Here is a 20,050-nt window from a genome sequence, read left to right as displayed (position 1 = left end):
AGCAACTAAGCCCGTGTGTCACAACTACTGAGCCTGTGCCCTAGAGCCCGCGTGCCACAACTACTGAAGCCCATGGGCCTAGAGCCCGTGCTCCACAACAAGAGAAGCCACCGCAATGAGAAGCCCGTGCACTGCAACGGAGAGTAGCCCCCGCTCGCTGCAACTAGAGAAAGCCCCGCGCAGCAACGAAGACCCAATGCAGCCAAAACTAACTAACTAAATAAATAAATTTTTAAAAATGCTTTAAAAAAAGCATATTAAGAATTTTCACAGCTACTGTACCTTTGTTAAATATATTTTTAGTAGCTTTGTAATATTCCATTTTATGACTCTACCATTATTTATTAACTCCTTTTGTTGACACATTTAGATGATTTCCAGGTTTTTGCCACTATAAATGGTGCTGTGGTAAATGTCTTTGTGAGCAGGTTATGTGTTTTAAAAGGTAAGTAGTCTGAGAGGAAGTTGTCAACTATTAAGTATATCTCTGACACTTTACTTTCCCAAAGCTATATATTATAAAAAGTATATTTAGTGGTAATATATTATTTTTAGAAAAAGTAGGACTTTGATAAAATCATGGCCTAGGGTTTTTAATACTATACTCAAGATTTTTAGCATCTTTTATGATGTTTCATTTTAGGTGTTGTCAGCTGTAATGAAGAACACTGTGAGACAGAAGATTGAATAAAGCCTTGTAACAACTGGATTAGAGGTTTAGAAAAGAAAGTTAAAATTAGTCACTTTGGTTTTAGTGTTCCAATTTCATAATATTTATTCTTTCTTTTAAATAGATTTAGGGAGTAGAAATTAAAATTCAGTGCTACACGAAAGGATGCACTAATATTTGTTCTTTTTTTTTCTTTTTGTATGAGAGAAGGAGGTAGATAACCAAGAGATATAGTGATTCATAATGAAATATACTAAGTTAAATTTTATGATGTCGGTTCTTGGCATTATAATCTATGTAACTGATTTAATTGTGGACATCTGGGTGTCTGTCAGATTTTTCTATGAGGGACAGCATGTTTTCGGTATTTTAACAGTAAGTTTTATGCTCTTTGGAACACTTGTGGTCCAGTGTTTTAGTTATTCTTGGTTCAAGGACGATTTAAAGGAATCAGGCCAAGAAAGTCAGCATTGTTTTCTTCTACTTCATTGCTTGCAAGGAGGAGTTTTTACAAGGTGAGCATATACTTTTGATCATTAACACTATTATTCTTTTTTTCAGACAGAAGCTACCTTTCTGTATCTGGGTAGTCAGATGTACAAAGGTTCCCTATTTGCATGTAGCACAAGGGTTACTTGCTTCGCACTAGCAGTACTTGTGTGAGTCATTGAACTCTCAGAATTTTCCAGGTTCATTAACATAATATTTTAATTTACCTAATTAAGTTACTTTTTCTAATATGTTATCACTTTTTTATGAGAAGGAAAAGGACTCATTTCTATGTCTTTTGAATCTTTTCTCATCTATTTTATATTTTAAGACTGAGTATGTAAATATAGCCTTTCACTTGCAACTCTGATAGAGCACTTAATTTTTTAAGTTAATTGTACCATTGATTTAATGAAGTGAAATTTTTACTGCAATAACGCAGTAACCATGTGGTTAGCTTGGTACAGAATCATCCACAGAACTAAAAACAACCTTAAGAATCATGTTGTTTAAAGCCTGTTTTCTGGTTAAAGAAAATAGAATCTAAATAAGCCCTGAGAATTCTGTGATTTTCCATATACCTAATTTCATATGACCTTTTCTTCATTATCTTAAGAGATTTAATTCTGTTCAAAGCGATATATATATTAAAAGTAAAGAGAAGAATTAAAGACAGATATAAAATCATTGTTTTTCGTAGTAAATTTTATCTGTATAAACAGTTGAATTGAAGCCTAGCTGTTATGGCAACATGGTAATTCAGCTTTTGAAAATGGACATTTACAATGTATAAATGTAAAATTGCAGCTTATAGCTGTTGTCACTTTTTAATGTTATAATTGACCTTGCATGGTGTGAAATAAAAGTTTAAACACTGGTGTAAAAAAAAATAAAGACATATTAAGAGGATAACGTATTATTTTGCTACAGTTAGGTTTTGAAGTTGGGCCATTTTTTTTTTTTTTTTTTTTTTGTGGTACGCGGGCCTCTCACTGTTGTGGCCTCTCCCGTTGCGGAGCACAGGCTCCGGACGCGCAGCTCAGTGGCCATGGCTCACGGGCCCAGCCGCTCTGCGGCATGTGGGATCTTCCCAGACCAGGGCACAAACCCGTGTCCCCTGCATCGGCAGGCGGACTCTCAACCACTGAGCCACCAGGGAAGCCCTGAAGTTGGGCCATTTTAATAGCCATCTTTCCTGAGAAAGATTTTAGTGGCAGTAGAATTCTAGATGAATAGTTATTTTCTCTCTGTATATTATATTCTCTCATCTTTTTGTTTCCATTGTCACTATTGAAGAGTTAAATGTCAATCTTACTGTTGCTCTTTAAAAGTATTTTGTCTTCTTTTTTTCCCTCTGGCTGCTCTTATGATTTTTCTCTTTATCTTTGGGTTTCTAAAGTTTATGATATATCCAGGTATATATTTACTTTTATTTCTCCTGCTGGGGATTTGCTGGTTCTCTTGATACTATAGATTATTATCTTCCATGAATTCTGCACAATTCTCAGCCATTATCTTTTCTAACATTTTCTTTACCATATTTCTGTCTCTTTTCCTTCTGGGACTCCAAACAAATTTAAGGTAGACCTTCTTGCTGTATCTAACATGACTGTTACATGTTAGATTGTTGATTTGAGATTTTTCTTGATTCCTGAGGTAAGCTTGTATCACTATAAACTTACCTCATAGAACTGCTTTTGCTGTGTTCCACAGATCATTGTGTTCTCATGTTTATTTGTCTCCAGGTATTTTTTGTTCCTCTTTGATTTTGTCAGTGATCCATTGATTGTTTAGTAGCATATTGTTTTTGTTTTTTGCATTCTTTTCTCATAGTTGATTTCTAGTCTCATGCCATTGTGGTCAGAACAGATGCTTGATATAATTTCAATATTCGTAAATTTATTGAGACTTGTTTTGTGGCTTGTCATGTGATCTATCCTGGAGAATGTTCCATGTGCACTTGAAAAGAATGTATATCTTGCTGCTTTTGGATGGCATGTTCTATATATAATCTGTTAAGTCCATCAGGTTTAATGTCATTTAAGCCCAGTGTTTCCTTACTGATTTTCTGTCTGGATCTTATGTCTCTCCACTGATGTAAGTGGGTTGTTAAAGTCTCCTACTAGTGTTGTGTTACTGTCAATTTCTCTCTTTATGTTTGTTAATATTTGCTTTATGTATTTAGGTGCTCCTATGTTGGGTACATATGTATACCCATATTGTTATATCTTCTTCTTTGATTGATCCCCATATCATTATGTAAGTCCTTTTTTGCCTCTTGTTACAGTCTTTGTTTTAAAGTCTATCTTGTCTGATATACGTATTGCTACCCCAGCTTCCTTATGATTTACAGTTGCATGGAATACCTTTTCCTATACTCTCTCTTTCAGTCTGTATGTCTTTAGATCTGAAGTGAGTCTCGTGTAGGCAGCATATATACAGGTCTTGTTTTTGTGTCCTTTCAGTCAGTCTATGTCTTTTGACTGGAGCATTCAGTCCATTTACATTTAAAGTAATTATTGTTAGATATGTCTTATTGCCATTTTGTTAACTGTTTTGGGGTTGTTTTGTAGTTCTTTTTGGCTTCTTTCTTCTTCTTTTGCTCTCTTCCCTTGTGATTTGATGACTATCTTTAGTGTTATGTTTGGGTTTCTTTCTCTTCTTTTGTGTATATATCTATTATAGATGTTTCGTTAGTTATTACCATGAGGTTCATGTATAACAATCTGAACATTATACTGACAAGTGATTATTTTAAGGTGATGATGGTTTAAGTTCAAACACTTTCTAACAACCATGCATTTTTGCTTCCTACCACCCATGTTTACTGTTTTGACATCATATTTTACATCTTTCTGTTTTGTGTATCCTTTAACTACTTATTGTGACTATAGATGATTTTACTACTTTTATCTTTTAACCTTCCTACTAGCTTTATGAGTGGTTGATCTACTACCTTTACTGTATATTTGCCTTTACCAATGAGATTTTTCCTTTCATAATTTTCATATTTCTAGTTGTGGTCTCTTTTCCTTAGAGAAGTTCCTTTAACGTTTCTTGTAAAGCTGGTTTAGTGGTTCTGAACTCTTTTAGCTTTTGCTTGTCTGTAAAACTTTATATTTCTCCTTCAAATCTGAATGATATCCTTGCTGGGTAGAGTATTCTTGCTTGTAGGTTTTTTCCTTTCATCACTTTGACTGTATGGTGCCACTCCCTCTGGCCTGCAAAATTTCTATGGAAAAGTCAGCTGATAGTCTTATGGGAGTTCCCTTGTACATACAGAGATTCTTCATTCTTACTGATTTCTTTGCTTAGGAGTTAGGGATGTGGGGACAAGTAGGTAGCCATTTGGAAAAAAATATGTGACTTATAACTGGACCTTCACACAAAGTTCAGGGTTAGCCCATGCTCTAACATGGCACGTGATCTTGAAAAGAGTTTAGCCTGTTCTGTGATGAAGGTGAAATCTTTAGAAGTATATTGATAGAAACATAGAGATGAGTACAGTATTGGGAGAGTTTTAAAATGTTGTAGTTTATGTCTTCAGCTTCCCAGTCTTTGATATGACAGAACATGTGCTCTAACTCCTCCTAACCAGAAGAAAATCTGAAAGGATAAACTGGCAGAGTTTTGTTTCTGGAGTAGCACTAGGCACCCCACCCCTCCCCAACCCCCAACACTAAATCCCAAACCACAAGGACAAGAAAATAGCTTTTTCCCCTGTTTGCCATTCAAATGGACAGACCACAGATTGTAGAAATTGACCAGAATGGAAGTAAGAGGAAGCAATAGCCAGTATATGCAGCATAAGAACAGTAACGGTTTTGATTCACTTTAGAGTTGGGATAATTTCAGATTGCATGTTATGGACTATACATCTAGGTAAAATACCAGACACCAGGATAAATTTCAAATGAATCAAATATTTAATGTAAAAATACTTATATTATAAGAAAACATGGGAAAATTCCTTTATAGCCTTGAAATGGGGAAAGCCTTTCTAACCATAACTTAAAATCCCTAAGCTATAAAAATTATAGATTTGATAATAAAAAATGCATGCTAATTAAAAAAAGCAAAAATCTCCCAAACAAACAAAAGCAAAGCAAAAAGGAAAACAGCTTTAACAGGAGAAAATATTTGCAATTTTGAATAGAAAAAGGGCTAGTCTTTTAGTATTTAAAGAGCTTCTGAAGTCAAAAAGAAAAAGGTCATCCACCCAATTGAAACATGGGAAAACAGTGAGGATAGTTCAGAGAAGAGGAAATGCAAATGGCTCTTAAGTTGTCTGAAGGATGCTAAGCCTTGTTTATAATTTTAAAATTGCCAATTAAAACTTCGCTGAGATATTCTTCACCTACCAGACTTGCAAAAATCCAAATGATAATACGCTCTCTTGGTAAGGCATGGGAAAACAGGTATTCTCATACTTTGTTGATGGGAGTATGGATTGGTTATGGGAGTATGGATTGCCCACCATCCCTGTGGAGGGCAGTTTGACCATATTTCAAATACACATACATACCTTTAGGCCAGAGGTTCCTCTTCTGGGAATTTATCGTACTTGCAGACATGTAAAATGACATATGCACAGCTTTTCAATTGTAGTATTCTTTGTAACAGCAAAATATTAGAAACAATTGAAATGTCTGTTGGTAGAGTTTATGGTATACCTATGCAATGGCACACTACATAGCTATTACAAAGAATGATAAAGTACTTTATGTACTGAAATGGAAAGATCTCCAATATGTACTTTTAAGTGAAAAGACAAGGTGCATACAGCAGATATGATATGCTACAGTCTGTGTAAAACGAAGTGGTGAAAAGGCATATATACTTATGCTTGCTTGTATATGCATAAAGAAACTCTAGAAGGGTACACATGAAAGTAGTAACTGAATTCTCATGGTCATAGGGGAGGGTGAAAACTGGGTAGTTAGGTCCTAGGAGTGGCATGGAGTTTTTTCAGCGAATAACTTTTTAAAAAATTTTTGAATTATTTGAATATTTTGCCTATTCAAACAAAAGAAGAAGAAAAGGAAAAATTGAATTAGGTTTGCTATTAGTGATAAACAGATACTTGATAAACAGACACTTCCCTCTTTTTGTTTTTCTTTTTCTTTGTATTTTCTTAGTGCAGGAAGTGGCAGAATACTGAGATGAATAGTGAGAAATGAGCAAAAATTAAAACGTAATTAATTTAAAACATAAGTTCATAAAAATGGGAAAATCATCCAAGGGTCTGTCTAAACTAAGTATGGAAAAACCTGAGATTTACTGAACTACAGATTCACTTCCCTACAGAATAGATAAATTGAGTTTGTGTTGGTAGATGAAAGACAAGGAATGTCAACATGAATTATTTATTAGGTGTAAGTACCTGTTGCTACTAAGTATGTTCTCACTGCTCAGGGGTCTGTGGAGTAGAACATTTCATTTTCCAGAATATAAATTAGATGACACTTCTGTATTTCCATTTTATGTACTATTTGTGATAAAACCTTTCTCCTTGCCAAAGGAGACTTTTCCTTTGATGGGTATATGAAAGGCATTTGTATTATTTAAAATATGGAAGTTATTGTTGCTCTTTTAAAATAACTGGTAAAAAAAGTTCAAATCGTGTGAAAGAAAGTACAATGGAGATGAGTCTCCTTCCTTCCGCAGGTCCCTGGGCTCTTTATGGAGTTTCTTAAATGGGCATTAAATAGTTGAACATTTTTTCTTACCTATTCTTCTATTTAAAATGCTTTAGAGAGAGGTCATCTGGTAATGTTCAAATTTCCTAGGGTGCAATATTTATGAAACTTGAGGATCTGGGCCCTTTACTTAAATCTCTAAATATTTGAGGATTTTCCGAGGTATCTTATTGTTGTTGATTTCTCATTAAATATTGTTTTGATCAGACAACATAATTTGTGTGATTATAGTCTTTTTACATTTATTGGCTTGTTTTATGGCCCAACATATAGTCTAACTTGGTGAATATTCCATGTGCATTTGAAAAGAATTTGTAAATTGCTCTTGTTGAGTGTAGTGTTCTATAAATGTATAAATTAGGGCAATATGTATCAACATATTATTAAACATATTATTATAAAACATATTATTAAACATATTATTAAAATCTGCTATATTCTTACTGATTTTTTTCTTTTGGCCTACCTTTTCTTTCAATTACTGAGAGATGACTGTTAAAACACTCTAATATTGTGGACTTATCTTTTTCTCCTTGTACTTTGAAAATTTTTGCTTCGTGTATCTTCAAATGCTATTATCAGGTACATTCAGATGTCTTCTTGAAAAATTGATTCTTATATCATTATGACATGACTCTTTATCTCTGTTAATACTCCTTGATTTGAAATGTATTTTGTCTGGGATACTAATATAGCCATACTAACTATTTTTTTGTGATTTCCTTTCAAACTATTTGTGTCTTTTTTGTTTTTTAATTTTATTTGGCTGCGTTGGGTCTTTGTTGCTGCGCGCAGGCTTTCTCTAGTTGCGGTAAGTGGGGGCTACTCTTTGTTGCAGTGCGCGGGCTCCTCATTGCTGTGGCTTGTCTTTGTTGTGGAGCATGGGCTCTAGGTGCGTGAGCTTCAGTAGTTGTGGCATGTGGGCTCAGTAGTTGCAGCTCTCAGGCTCTAAAGTGTAGTCTCAGTAGTTGTGGCACATGGGCTTAGTTGCTCCGCGGCATGTGGGATCTTCCGCTACCAGGCCTTGAACCCGTGGCCCTTGCATTGTCAGGCAGGTTCTTAACTACTGCGCCACCAGGGAAGTCCCTCAAACTATCCGTGTCTTTATGTTTAAAGAGAGTCTCTTCCAAATCATATAGAGTTGAATCTTGATTTTTTTATCCAGTTTGACAATCTTTTATTGAAACTTTCAATCCATTTACATTTCATATATTACTGTAATTATTGATATAGTTGTCTTCTGGGCCTACATATTGTTTTATTTTTTCTGTTTGGGTTCGTTGAGCTTTATGTTGTTTTTGATCAAATTTGGAAAATATTTTTCGCCAGTATGTTGTCAAGTTTTTTTTTTTCCTGCCCCATTCTCTCTCTCTGTTTCTTTTGGGACTTCAATTACACCTTTGTTATTGAGGTTCTGTTAATTTTTTTCATTAATTTTTTCTCTCTGTGTTTTGTTTGCTAATTTCAATATCTGGGTCATCTGTGGGTGTGTTCTTATTAACTGATACGTTTCTATTAACTGATTATGCTCTTTAGCATAAGTTACATTTTCCTCTAAATTTGCATATCATTTAATTTTTTATTGTGTAGTGGACATTGTGATTGATACCTTGTAGAGACTCTGGTTTCTGTTATCTTCTGTTGAAGAGAAAGCAGGTAGTTAAATTATTGGCAAATTACCTTGACGTGATACAGAGGCTTGGTTTAGGCTTTGCTAGGGAAGGTCTATTTTGCTTTTGTTCTTAGTCCTAGGGGAAGTCTTACAGACCTGAAGTATGGTTTTTACTCCTAACTTATCACCCTTTTGGCATTTCAATGGGATGCTTGAAGTATTTACCAAGCCCCTCCAGTTTGGTGGAACTTAAACTCCAGACTCTTCCCTGTGGTAGACAGCTGCCAAAATCTCTGCTCATTCTTGCCATTTTTCCTCAGTTCCTTGGAGCCTCACCCTAGCTATACATAGTAAGGGGTTGGCCAAGGATTTAAGGAGGGTATATGCAGATTTGGGAAGTTTTTTACTCTGTGGCTCCCTCTTTTCTAGGATCCCTCTTAATTTCTAACCACTCTGGCAGATTCAACCTTAGTTCTCTCACTCTTTGAGCCAGTAATAATTCGACTTTGTGCTTGAGCTGTATCTACTTTTTGCCATTTGGACTGTGGGATGCTGGTAGAGGAAAAGCCAGATAAATGCATCTCATGCAGTATGGTTCCCTTCTTTCAAGGGTTAAGTGCCCTCATCCTTCTTCCTACTTTTGGTTGCTCTTTAGTGCCTTGTTTTCTTTAATATTTTGTCTGTAATTTATCATTGTCATCAGTAGGAAGGTGAGCTTGATACAAGGGAATTTCTCATCACTGGAAGCTGTTTCCTCTTTATCTCAAATAAAAGAATACATTGTGATAAAATATGCTAAGAAAGCTCCTTCTGTTTCTTTTTCTTTGGCCTCTTCATCATTTCTCCCATAAAACTGAAACAATATCCTATTGATTAAAAAATTATATTCATACTCCCCTTCTCATGAAATTATCCTCAGATAAGCAGAACTTTGCATAGGTTTGCTATTAATTGCTACAAAATTGGAAAATATTCCTCTCTAAAGTCACTGGAAATATTAATGTGCACATCTGTAAACAGCTCCATCTTTTTTTTGTTGTTGTTGTTTGTTTAACAGGCACTGATATACCACTTAACATGTGCCAGTTACTGGTCTAAACATTTTACATGTATTAACTCCTTTAATCCTCATATCAACCCAATGAGGTAGATATGATGATTACCCCTTTTTCAGATGAGGAAACTGAGGCATCACTAGGAAGTGAGGGAGCAAGGATTTGAATCCAAGCATCCTGGCTTTTTAAGAGTCTGTACACTTAATCACTGTGCTCTGCTGGCTTTCTCACTCTATGCTGTCTGTACTGATTTTGTTCTAGGTATGTACTTGTTAATATTTGTGAATTTTTCAAGTTTTTCAATTAGCAGTATCTATCCTCCTGCTTTAAAAGGATAGATACCTTTAAGAACATACTGTATTACATATCAGTCTTAATAATATACATACAGGAACTCCCTATTGTGCCAGATACCCAGAAAAGGCTCAAACATAAATTCACTTATAAATCTCACCTATAAATCCTAGACAGTGTTAATCATTTTTTTTCCTATACTTTTACAACATAGTATTTACATTTCTGTTGAGTGGTTATTTCTTCTGCCTTGTATTGCAGCTAGCAGTTTATAGGCTTGACCTTCCTATTAGGTTGTAAGGTCATTGAAAGTGGAGGTCATGTCTTCATCATTTTTGTAGACATTCTACCCTGGCATCTAGTCCACATTGAATATAATGGACCATGTTATTCTAAAACTGTGATGGTAAAAAATATACTTTTATTTGCTAGGTGAAGAATCTTTGCATATCCATATATGTATACATCTTGTTTAAAATGAGAATATCTTATATTTGTGTTTTACTTTCAACTTTCCAAAGTCCTTTCATATCTACTGTCTCTTTATCTTTATGGAAAGATTGTCATGAGCTCTCATTTATTCATTCATTCAGTAAATATTTTCTTAGAGCGGCTATGTACCGGTACTATTTTAGTTTCTCAGGATATAGCAGTGAACAAAACAAAGTCCCGGCTTTCATGCAGATTTCATTCTTGTGAGAAGGTACAGATAAGCAAAAATGTGTCAAGTGATGACAAAGAAAAATGATGTAGGATAAAGAGATAGAATGCGATGGATGGTGTGATCTGGAAAGACCTCTGTGAGGAACTGGTATTTGAATAGAGACCTGAATGAAGTTAAGGAGTAAACTTGCAAAATCTCTGGGGTTTAGGAGAGTTCCAGGAAGAGGGAGTAGCAAAGACAAAGGCCTTTAACTTGGGAAAAACAGTAAGAAAGGTACACTGAAATTGTGGGAGAAATGAGAGGGAAAGGCAGATTATGGAGGGCCTTGTAAAATGGCGTAAAGACTTTGTGTTTTATTCTAAGTATGATGGAAATCATTGGAACATTTCGAGTGGAGGGGTAACATCTAAATTATGGTGAACAGGTTCAATCTAGATGCTGTGTAGAGAATAGGATGTATAGGAAGCAGGAGTAGAATCAGAGAGACCAATTATGAGACTATCAAAGTAATCCAGGCCAGAAATGTTGGCTGCTGAAACTAGGATGGAGGCAGTGGAAGTGATAAGATGTGTTTAGATCTGGATATATTTGAAGTTAGAGCTAAGAACCAACAGAACCTGCTGAGGAAGTTTTATAGGGTATGAGAAAAAGAAAGAAGTTGGAAATTATTCCCACATTTTTGGTCTGAGCAACATGGTGCATGTTAGTGCCATTTACTGAAATGGGAAACATTGACAGAAGGAGCAAGTTGAAACAGGATATATATCACTGCCCTCATTTTATATATGGGGAAACTGAGGTGTAGATAAAGAGTTTTGATAAGCTTTGGGCTAGAATCCTGGTTGTCTTATTGCTAGCCTCAGATATTTTTGAAATAAGTGTTTCAGTTATTTTTGTTATTAATTTTACTTGGATGATGATAAGTCATGTTCATTTAAAAATTCTTTGTAAAGAAGAGCCTGAGCAAGGATGTTTTAGGAGTCTTTGAAATTTTATGTTTTCCAGGGTGGTCATGGTCACAGAGCCTAGCACCTTGTAGATTATGGAGTACAGCTGACCCTTGAACAACATGGGTTTGAGCTGTGTGGGTCCACTTATATGCAGATTTTTTTCAGTAGTAAAGACTACAGTACTACACGATCTGAGGTTGGTTGAATCCACGGATGTGGAACTGAGGATACAAAGGGCCAGCTATCAATTATGTGTAGATTTTTTGACTGCACAGAGGGTTGGCATCCCTAACTCCATGTGTTCAAGGGTCAACAGTAATTATTTGCTAGATTAAACTGAAAGAAGATTCAATCTCATCTTCAACCTTGACATTATCATAAGGGCATGTATTTGTCTTTTAGTTAAGATAAATTGCATGAAGTGGAAATTGCAGTTTGTCTTTCAGAAAATAGTGGTTAAGACTAGGAATGATAAGATATAGGTTTGGACTTTAGGTCTGCCCCTTACTCTCTGCGTAACTTTCAGCAAATCACTCTACTGTTCTCAGCCTAACTTTTCCTGTCTGTGATTTGGGAATAATACCTACTCATCTCTCATAATAACTGTGAAGATGAAAGAAGATCATGTATGCTTAACAGTGCTAGCACACACTGGCACATCAGACATGCAATAAAAATTGTGGAGTCTTAAACCTCAATAAAGCTACAATGAAATATTTACATAGTTGAGAGAAATTTGTAGTAGAGAAAGTTTGTGGGAAAATTCTATTCTTAAACACATGTTGCTTTTTTTCCAAAATTATTATGTAAATTAACACACGTTATAAAGAATCTATTACTGAAGATAAATATTCATGTTTACTTTACAGGTATTGGTTTGCCTTGAAAAAGGGTTATCATGTGGCTTTCAAGTACACCAGCAAAACGGATAACTTCGTGGAAGAACAAATCGATCCTCATAAAGAAGTTATAGATAGGGTGACAGATTTGAGCATGCTCAGGCTATTTGAGACCTACCTGGAAGGCTGCCCACAACTTGCTCTTCAGCTCTACATCCTTCTGGAACATGGTCAAGAAAATTTCACTCAGTGTAGGTCTTTCTTAATAGCCTGTCTTAGATGGATGCCACTGATATTTTATGTCAACTGTGTAACTCTTTGGCAGGTTTTAGAATTATTTTTATTGTTTTTCTTTTTAGAATTATGTATTTTTTTTTGAAAAAGAAGTACATGGTTCAAAGGTACTTTGAGGTATATAAAGGTATACTGTCTCCCTCTCCCTTCTTCCTTTCCCTTCCTTTGTCTGCCCAGAAAACAAACTATTTTTTTTGAACATTTTTTATTTATTTTTATTTTTTAATAGATCTTTATTGGAGTATAATTGCTTCACAATACTGTGTTAGTTTCTGTTGCACAACAAAGTGAATCAGCCATATGCATACACATGTCCCCATATCCCCTCCCTCTTGAGCCTCCCTCCCATCCTCCCTATCCCACCCCCTGTAGGTCATCGCAAAGCACCCAGCCGATCTCCCTGTGTTATGCTGCTGCTTCCCACCAGCCAACTATTTTACATTCAGTAGTAAAACAAACTATTATTGTCAGCTTTCTGATGATTCTTTCAGGAAAAAAAATGTAAAAGCCTATCTTTCTCTTTCCTTCTCTCTCTCTCTCTTTTTTTTATAGAAATGGTAGCATAAAAGCCATCTTTGTTTTTTGCACTTAACATATCTTGGAGATCTAAACATATCAGTACAGAAAAAGCACCCTCATTTATTTTTCTTATCAGCATAGTATTACAAATTATGGATGTATCATGAATTATTTAACAGGCTCCCTTTTTATGTTAATTTAGGTTGTTTCTAATATTTTACTGTTGCAAAAAAGCTGCAGTGAATAGTCTTATGCATGCATTCTTTTGCATGTGTGAAGTTTAGCCATAGGGTAAATTCCCAGAATCGCAATCATTGGGTGAAAGTGCAAGTGCTACAAAACTAATGAAAGTTTTACGTTGCTCTTTTATAGCAGATTTCCTCATTAGGGTTAAATGTACATTTTTAAAGGACAATTTGGTATTTCCATTAAGAAAATCTTTTAATAGGTGTTTAATTTGAGATGTTAAAAGAACTATTTATTTGCTAAAAATAGTCCCAGTTTTCATTAGTGACTAGGATTCCATGCAGACTTGGATTCACCTCAGAGTAACAGATTGTCCTCTCCCCTGGAGTTCCCTCTATGCTAGACTCACCTGTGAGAACACTTCATTTCCCCAAACAGTTTTCTTGGTCCCAGTTTCCCACAAACCTCTAGATTGTAGTCCCTTCTAATATTTTTACCTTTACTTTGATTGTTAGTGCACCACTGAAATGAACCTACTGTGTATGAGACCTCTTTTTCCTTGTGATGCAAAGAATTTGTGGATTGGGATTTATTAGTCCCTGAAGCTAAAGTTCAGCATATAGAGTTTACAACCTGTATAATGGTAGATCTACTGATGTTAACTGTGGCTGCTTCTGTGTGGGGGGATTGTGAATGATTTTATCTATTTCATCTTCCTTATACTTTTCTGAATTTCCAAATTTTCTACAGTAACCATGTATTGTTTTGATAATCAGGAAGAATAATTCAAAATGTAAAAAAAAATCATTTTATATATAGAACTACTTCAGAAGACTGAACAAATTCTTTTATCTTTGTTCCTTCTGAAATCATGCTAAAGAGGAGAGTAACAAGTAAAAACAGTATAAACCCATAAGGACAAAGAGAATGCAGAGTAGAATAGCAGATTAGAAATGTCAACAAATATTTAGGAGATGGAAAGCAGTTAGAAAACTTGGATTATTCAAATCAGTTCCACCACCACTAAAAGGCTAGATAATTTGAATCAACTCTCCCCCTGAAATTATCTAAAACAATTGGTTAAGTATTTTCAAAAGTCTTCATAAAAGCTTAAAACAATCTGATACAACAGGCAAAAATATGCATGAAAGTGGGAATGCAGCAGGGTTGAGTAGGACTGTGAAGGCTTTATACCCTGAGGGTTTTTACTGAACCTTATAAACAAGCAGATCAGTTTTGATGGCTTCCCAGGGTGTGGAGGACTGGAGACAAAACTCAGGGTCTTCACAAGGGAGGGACATCTGGTAGAAAATCCTAATCCGTAAAACTGGCACTCCAAAAGTCACCCTCCTCAGGGTAAAAGTGAAGTTACCTACCTCTAAATGAAACTTGACTGCATAAACAGAAATAATACTATGTGGCTAAGAAAAAGAAAGAATGAAGACAAGCAGTAGCATGAAAGTCAGGTGGAAGATGGATGGAGTTAAACTGTTTTAAATTCCTTGTATAGTTCAGGAAAAAGGTAAAGCAAAAGTGGATCCACGTGTAAAACAAAAACAATTAGAGAGACCCTATTTTTGAAAAGAAGAATGTAATATTAGGAAAACAGAATTATGTTAGTGTGCTTGGGCTGCCGTAACAGAATACTATAGACTGGGCAGCTTAACCAACAGAAATATATTTTCTTACAGTTCTGGAGACTAGAAATCCAAAATCAAGGTGCCAGTAGGGTTGGTTTCTCGTGAGGACTCTCTTTGGGTTGCAGATGGCCACCTTCTTGCTGTGTCCTCACATGTCTTTCCTCTGTGTATGGAGAGAAAGAGAGATCTCTGGTATCTCTTTCTATTCTTACAAGGATACCAGTCCTATTAGATTTGGGCCCCACCTTTACGAACTTACTTAACCTTAATTGTCTCCCTAAAGGCCCTATCTCAAAGTATAGTCACATTGGGGGTTAGGGCTTTAACATATGAATTTTGGAAGAATACAGTTCAATTCATAAAAGACATGAAAGTAAGCATTCTTTTAAAAATAAAATAAAGAACAGTAAATTACAGGGATAAGAAAGCTGACCAATACCACAAATTTCACAAGAGAAAGAAAAGTAATATATTTTTATTATTTTAATACTCTTTTATCTAATTTTTTTGGCTGTGTACTCTGATTGGGTTTTGATTTGATAATGATTTTATGATATAATTTCCACAGAGAGAAAAGAAAAATTCAATCTTTTTTTCTAGCATAGTTAATAGAAATTAGGTTTTTGTTTATTTTTAATTTAGAGAAGTTTCAACTTCACAAAGTATTGATAATATTATAAGTATATTTTTTGATTGTTGTCACATTTGGGGACAACTCTACCAGTGTCTTCAATAATGTGGTATAAGATCAGAGTATATCAAGATTTTTTTTGATGAAGTAACTAATTTTAAATACTGTTTGAATTGACAACACTTGTTTATTGTCAATGTCTCCTTTAGTGAATAGTGGGAGTCTTTTGTTTTCTTTACTGGTGTCAAATCAGAAGAAATTAATTAGAATCTGTATAGATGTGATTGGGCAAGGTCATTTCATATCGGGAGAAACGCATAAGCAAAGGCGTGGTTTGGCAAAGACAAGGAATTCCTTTTGGATAGAGTATAATGTACAGATTAGATTAGCAAAATGAGGAGAAAAAATATTGGAAACAGGTAGGTAAGTGGGAAATGGGAAATAACGTCAAACTAATAGTGCCAACTGGATGAGGATAGACCATCATGCCTTAATATTAAGGAATCAAAGGCCTGTTGACAGCAAGATAGTGAAGTGTTAAGATCAGGCAAACTACTTGAGAATCCTAGATCTGTTACTTACTAATCAGAATTATTCAAGCAAATCTTGTAAACATATCCCCCTAAACCTAAACTATTCTCAACTCAATTTCCCTTTAGCCAGATCCCCAAAATGACCACAGCTTGCTTCAATGCACCTAGGGAAAATGTGAGAGAGGAAAAGTAAGAGACAGGGGATTTTAGTAACTGCAATGAAAATACCTTATTTTTCCAACTTTTATAAAATATATATGACAAAGTGAACACATTGCCAGGGCTTTGCCAGGCTTGGAAGGAGTCTGGGCAAGTGTAGGTCCCTGAAATTTAAGCTTCACTACCTTCATGATAAATCTACCTGTGAGGTAAAAATACTGATTAACTTTAAACTTTGATATGTTTAATATGCATGTTGTGATTTCTAGGGAAGCCATCAAAGAATAAAAACAGCATATCTCTGAAAGATGTGGGTTACTAGATTGAAAGGTTGATAAAAATGGCCCATACCAAGCCCATCATTATAACATTTCAGAGACGCAAAGATGAAGATAAGATTCTAGAAGATTTGAGAGAAAATAAAGATCATTTAAGGATGGGGAAATTGAATGGCTTTGAAATTCTTAACCATAACACTTGAGATTAGAATTTAATAGATCAATGACTTCAAAGTTTCAATGGAAAACATTTTTAAACTTTGAATTCTATTTCTGTTGAAACTGTGTATCAAACATGAGGGTAGAATAAAGACATTTTGAGACATACATGGTCTCAAAAGTTTAGCTTAGGTACAACTTTTCTCAGGAATGTCTGGAGAATGCTTGATCAAACCATGAGAACGAAGCAAGAAGGAAATATTGGAACAGGAAACAGGAAGTCAGCACTGAAGAGAGGTGAAGGGAAGTTCTGGGAAGACAGGAAGCAAACCTTGACAGCAGCCACCTTTAAGCAGAAGGATCATATTATTAAAAAACAAAAAACAAACAAAAAAACCCTAATAGATGTATATAGGGGAGTTTAATTAATTAATTTGAAGAATTTGCTGAGAAATACTGATGAGTCATGAAAAACTAAGCAAAGTAAGTAACAATGAAAAGTTTTAAAAGAAAGGAAATATGATCAGAATGTAGTACTTGGCTGAGCAGTCAAAGAGGCTGTACTTATGTAGTCATAATAAGGTAAACACTGGATATTGATTTTACCAAAAATTGTGATGTTACTCTTTTGGGTAGAAGGAGAGAGAGGAAAATGGAAGGACGGTGTGTATATATGTGTGCATGTGCAAAAATTTCCCCTTCCCACGTAGGAAATTAATAATCAGAGTCTAAAGTAGATAAGAAATAGCACAGTATGTGTTTTATTTAGAAATATGGCAATACATGTCAGAAGTAAAGGTAGAAGAGTTGATAGTAATTTTTTCTGAGGGTCATGGCTAAGAGGTGAGAAGGGGTAGAGCAGTCTACTGCTATTCTCTTATAAGTTCTTTAGCACTTACCAACTTTTAAAAACAATGTATATGTACTGGTTTGGTAGAAATTAAAACCAATTATAAAAAAGATATCACAGGGAAATTTAGGGGAAAGTGATGTTTTAATTCAAATATTTTTGAATTAAAGAAGAAAGAAAAGAAGCCCAACTAATTGTGCAGTTCAGAGTGGTATATGCTAAAACCAGGAGAGTTGACAAAGACATTTATAATCGTCTTCACTAGAGGATCTATCTTAAGTCTGCCTTCCTATCCTAATATATAGCCCTCCAGTGAGGCTGAATGGGAATGATGAGCATTCTCTATTTTACTCCAAATTATTTCCTTCTAATTCTCTAATATCTTTGCTTTCAGTTTTATAAGTCCCCAGCTTTGAGTTCACATCCTTCTACTCTACCATCTTGAGCTAATCTCAGTCTCCAGCTTTGAGAGTGGGGCTAATGACATGCCTTTCCAAAGTAGTAATGAACTTACTTTTCTGTTATTTGTTGGGGAAAAAATGGGATAAAGGTGCCAAGCCTACAGAAATTTGTAAGTTTTAGATCATGTTTGTTCATTTGATCCATCATCTTAAAGATATGGGAAATTGAGCTGTTGATACCTCATACTTACATTAAATTTTCTGTTTAACCTCTCTCCCTTCCTTTCTTCCTGCCCTCCTCTCTCATGATGTCATTTCCTAGTGAATTAGGTATATGCCCAAGGTCAAAGCCAAAAAGACTGGAAAAGCTAGGACTATAACTGTAGTCTCTTAGAGAACTTCCAGAGTATGCAGTTTCCATTGTACCAGTTGCTCAATAAAATTTGTCCAGTGAATTTATTCACCATCTTATAAAGCAGTCTAATGTAGTGGTTAAGCACACCAACTTTGGAATCAGGCAAATTTCAGTTCAAATCTCATCTCTCTGAAACTTGGTGGCTGTGTGACTTGGGTCAAGAAATGTATATATATTCTCTAAGCATTAATTCCCTCATATGTAATATAGGAATATTAATATCTATTTCAAAGGATTAAATGAGATGAGTATATAAAGTACCTGATGTGTTTATGGGTGTGTATATACAGATGAAGCATGTATGGCATATAGTAATTTAATATTGCTATTATTATTCCTATAACTATATCTTAAAAAAATTTTTGTTTTGTAGATGCAGCCATCATGGTCTCTTGCTGTGCTATTTCTTGGTCGACTGTTGATTATCAAGTAGCTTTAAGAAAATCCTTACCTGATAAAAACCTCCTTAATGGACCCTGTCCTAAACTCGTATATCTCTTTTACAAGTTGTTTACATTATTATCTTGGATGTTGAGTGTTGTGCTTCTTTTGTTCTTAAATGTTAAGATTGCTTTATTCCTGTTGTTATTTCTTTGGTTTTTAGGTATATTGTGGGCATTTAAAGAACAAACTGATTTTTGTGCTTCCATAGGTATGGAATTCATATACAGGATTGTTGTTGGATTCATTCTTGTCTTTACATTTTTTAATATTAAGGGACAGAATACCAAATGTCCAATGTCTTGTTATTATATTGTAAGGGTATTGGCCACATTGGGGATATTGATTGTGTTCTGGTCTTACCCACTCTCTATTTTTAATTCAGACTATTTTATACCTGTCAGCATCACTATAGCTCTTACTCTTCTCCTTGGAATTATTTTTCTTATTGTTTATTACGGGACTTTACACCCAAACAGAAGTGAAGAAACAAAACTGGATGAAGCTGATGGAAAACCAGTTCAAAGAGATTGTAGAATGAAGTATTTCCTAATGGAATAAGGTATTCACTTAAGAGATAATGTTTTCTTATTTTTTGTTTCATTGGTTAGTAAAGAAAAAGTTTGTGTATATGTGTGTTATGTCTTATTTTTGCCTTCTCTAATTTGAGGGCAGTTCTAGTACATTAATTATGTATGTTAGAGAGTATAATAATGTTCTTATTATCTAAGTTAATTTCTCACTTGGTTTTGAAGATCTTGGGTACTTAGATATATTTGCCTATGGCCTGGTAGAGTTGCCATCTTGAGCCTGAACTGAAAGAAATGGTCTCATTCCCATAATTAGAAGGCTGGAATTGAACTTCCCTCCAACTTTTCCCTCATTGTTTCTGAGCTAAAACTGATGTACTCGTAGTGGGGAAATAAAAGGAAGAGAAGAGCAGGATACTCATTCTTCTTTCCTCTATTTTCTTGATTCAGTGAATATATTTTGAGTTGGGGACAGATTGAGTAGAGGAAAAGGGAAAGGAGGGAAGAGGAAGAAAAAACAGAAAATTGACCGTTTTAACCCAGCTTAACCATTTTTTTTTTTTTTTGCGGTACGCGTGCCTCCCACCGCCGCGGCCCGTTTGACTGCGGAGCACAGGCTCCGGACGCGCAGGCTCAGCGGCCATGGCTCACGGGCTCAGCCGCGCCGCGGCACGTGGGATCCTCCCAGACCGGGGCACGAACCCGTGTCCCCTGCATCGGCAGGCGGACTCTCAACCACTGC

At 35.2% G+C, this 20,050-nt stretch overlaps 1 protein-coding gene across 1 annotated transcript; it reads left to right on the top strand.

The window, feature by feature from the left end:
* Positions 1 to 913: 913 nt before the first annotated feature.
* On the top strand, positions 914 to 19,339 carry XKR9 (XK related 9; the record flags this gene model as incomplete). Its single annotated transcript, XM_082674742.1, has 3 exons — positions 914 to 1,185; positions 12,303 to 12,523; positions 18,711 to 19,339. 3 exons carry the CDS (start codon positions 914 to 916, stop codon positions 19,337 to 19,339), a joined length of 1,122 nt encoding a protein of 373 aa, XP_082530868.1.
* Positions 19,340 to 20,050: the final 711 nt, after the last annotated feature.

The sequence above is a fragment of the Grampus griseus genome (genome assembly GCF_964374135.1).
Source record: "Grampus griseus genome assembly, chromosome: 17".
Taxonomy (NCBI): domain Eukaryota; kingdom Metazoa; phylum Chordata; class Mammalia; order Artiodactyla; family Delphinidae; genus Grampus; species Grampus griseus.
Note: the sequence above shows the minus strand (reverse complement) of the source record. Positions and strands in the feature narration are given on the sequence as shown.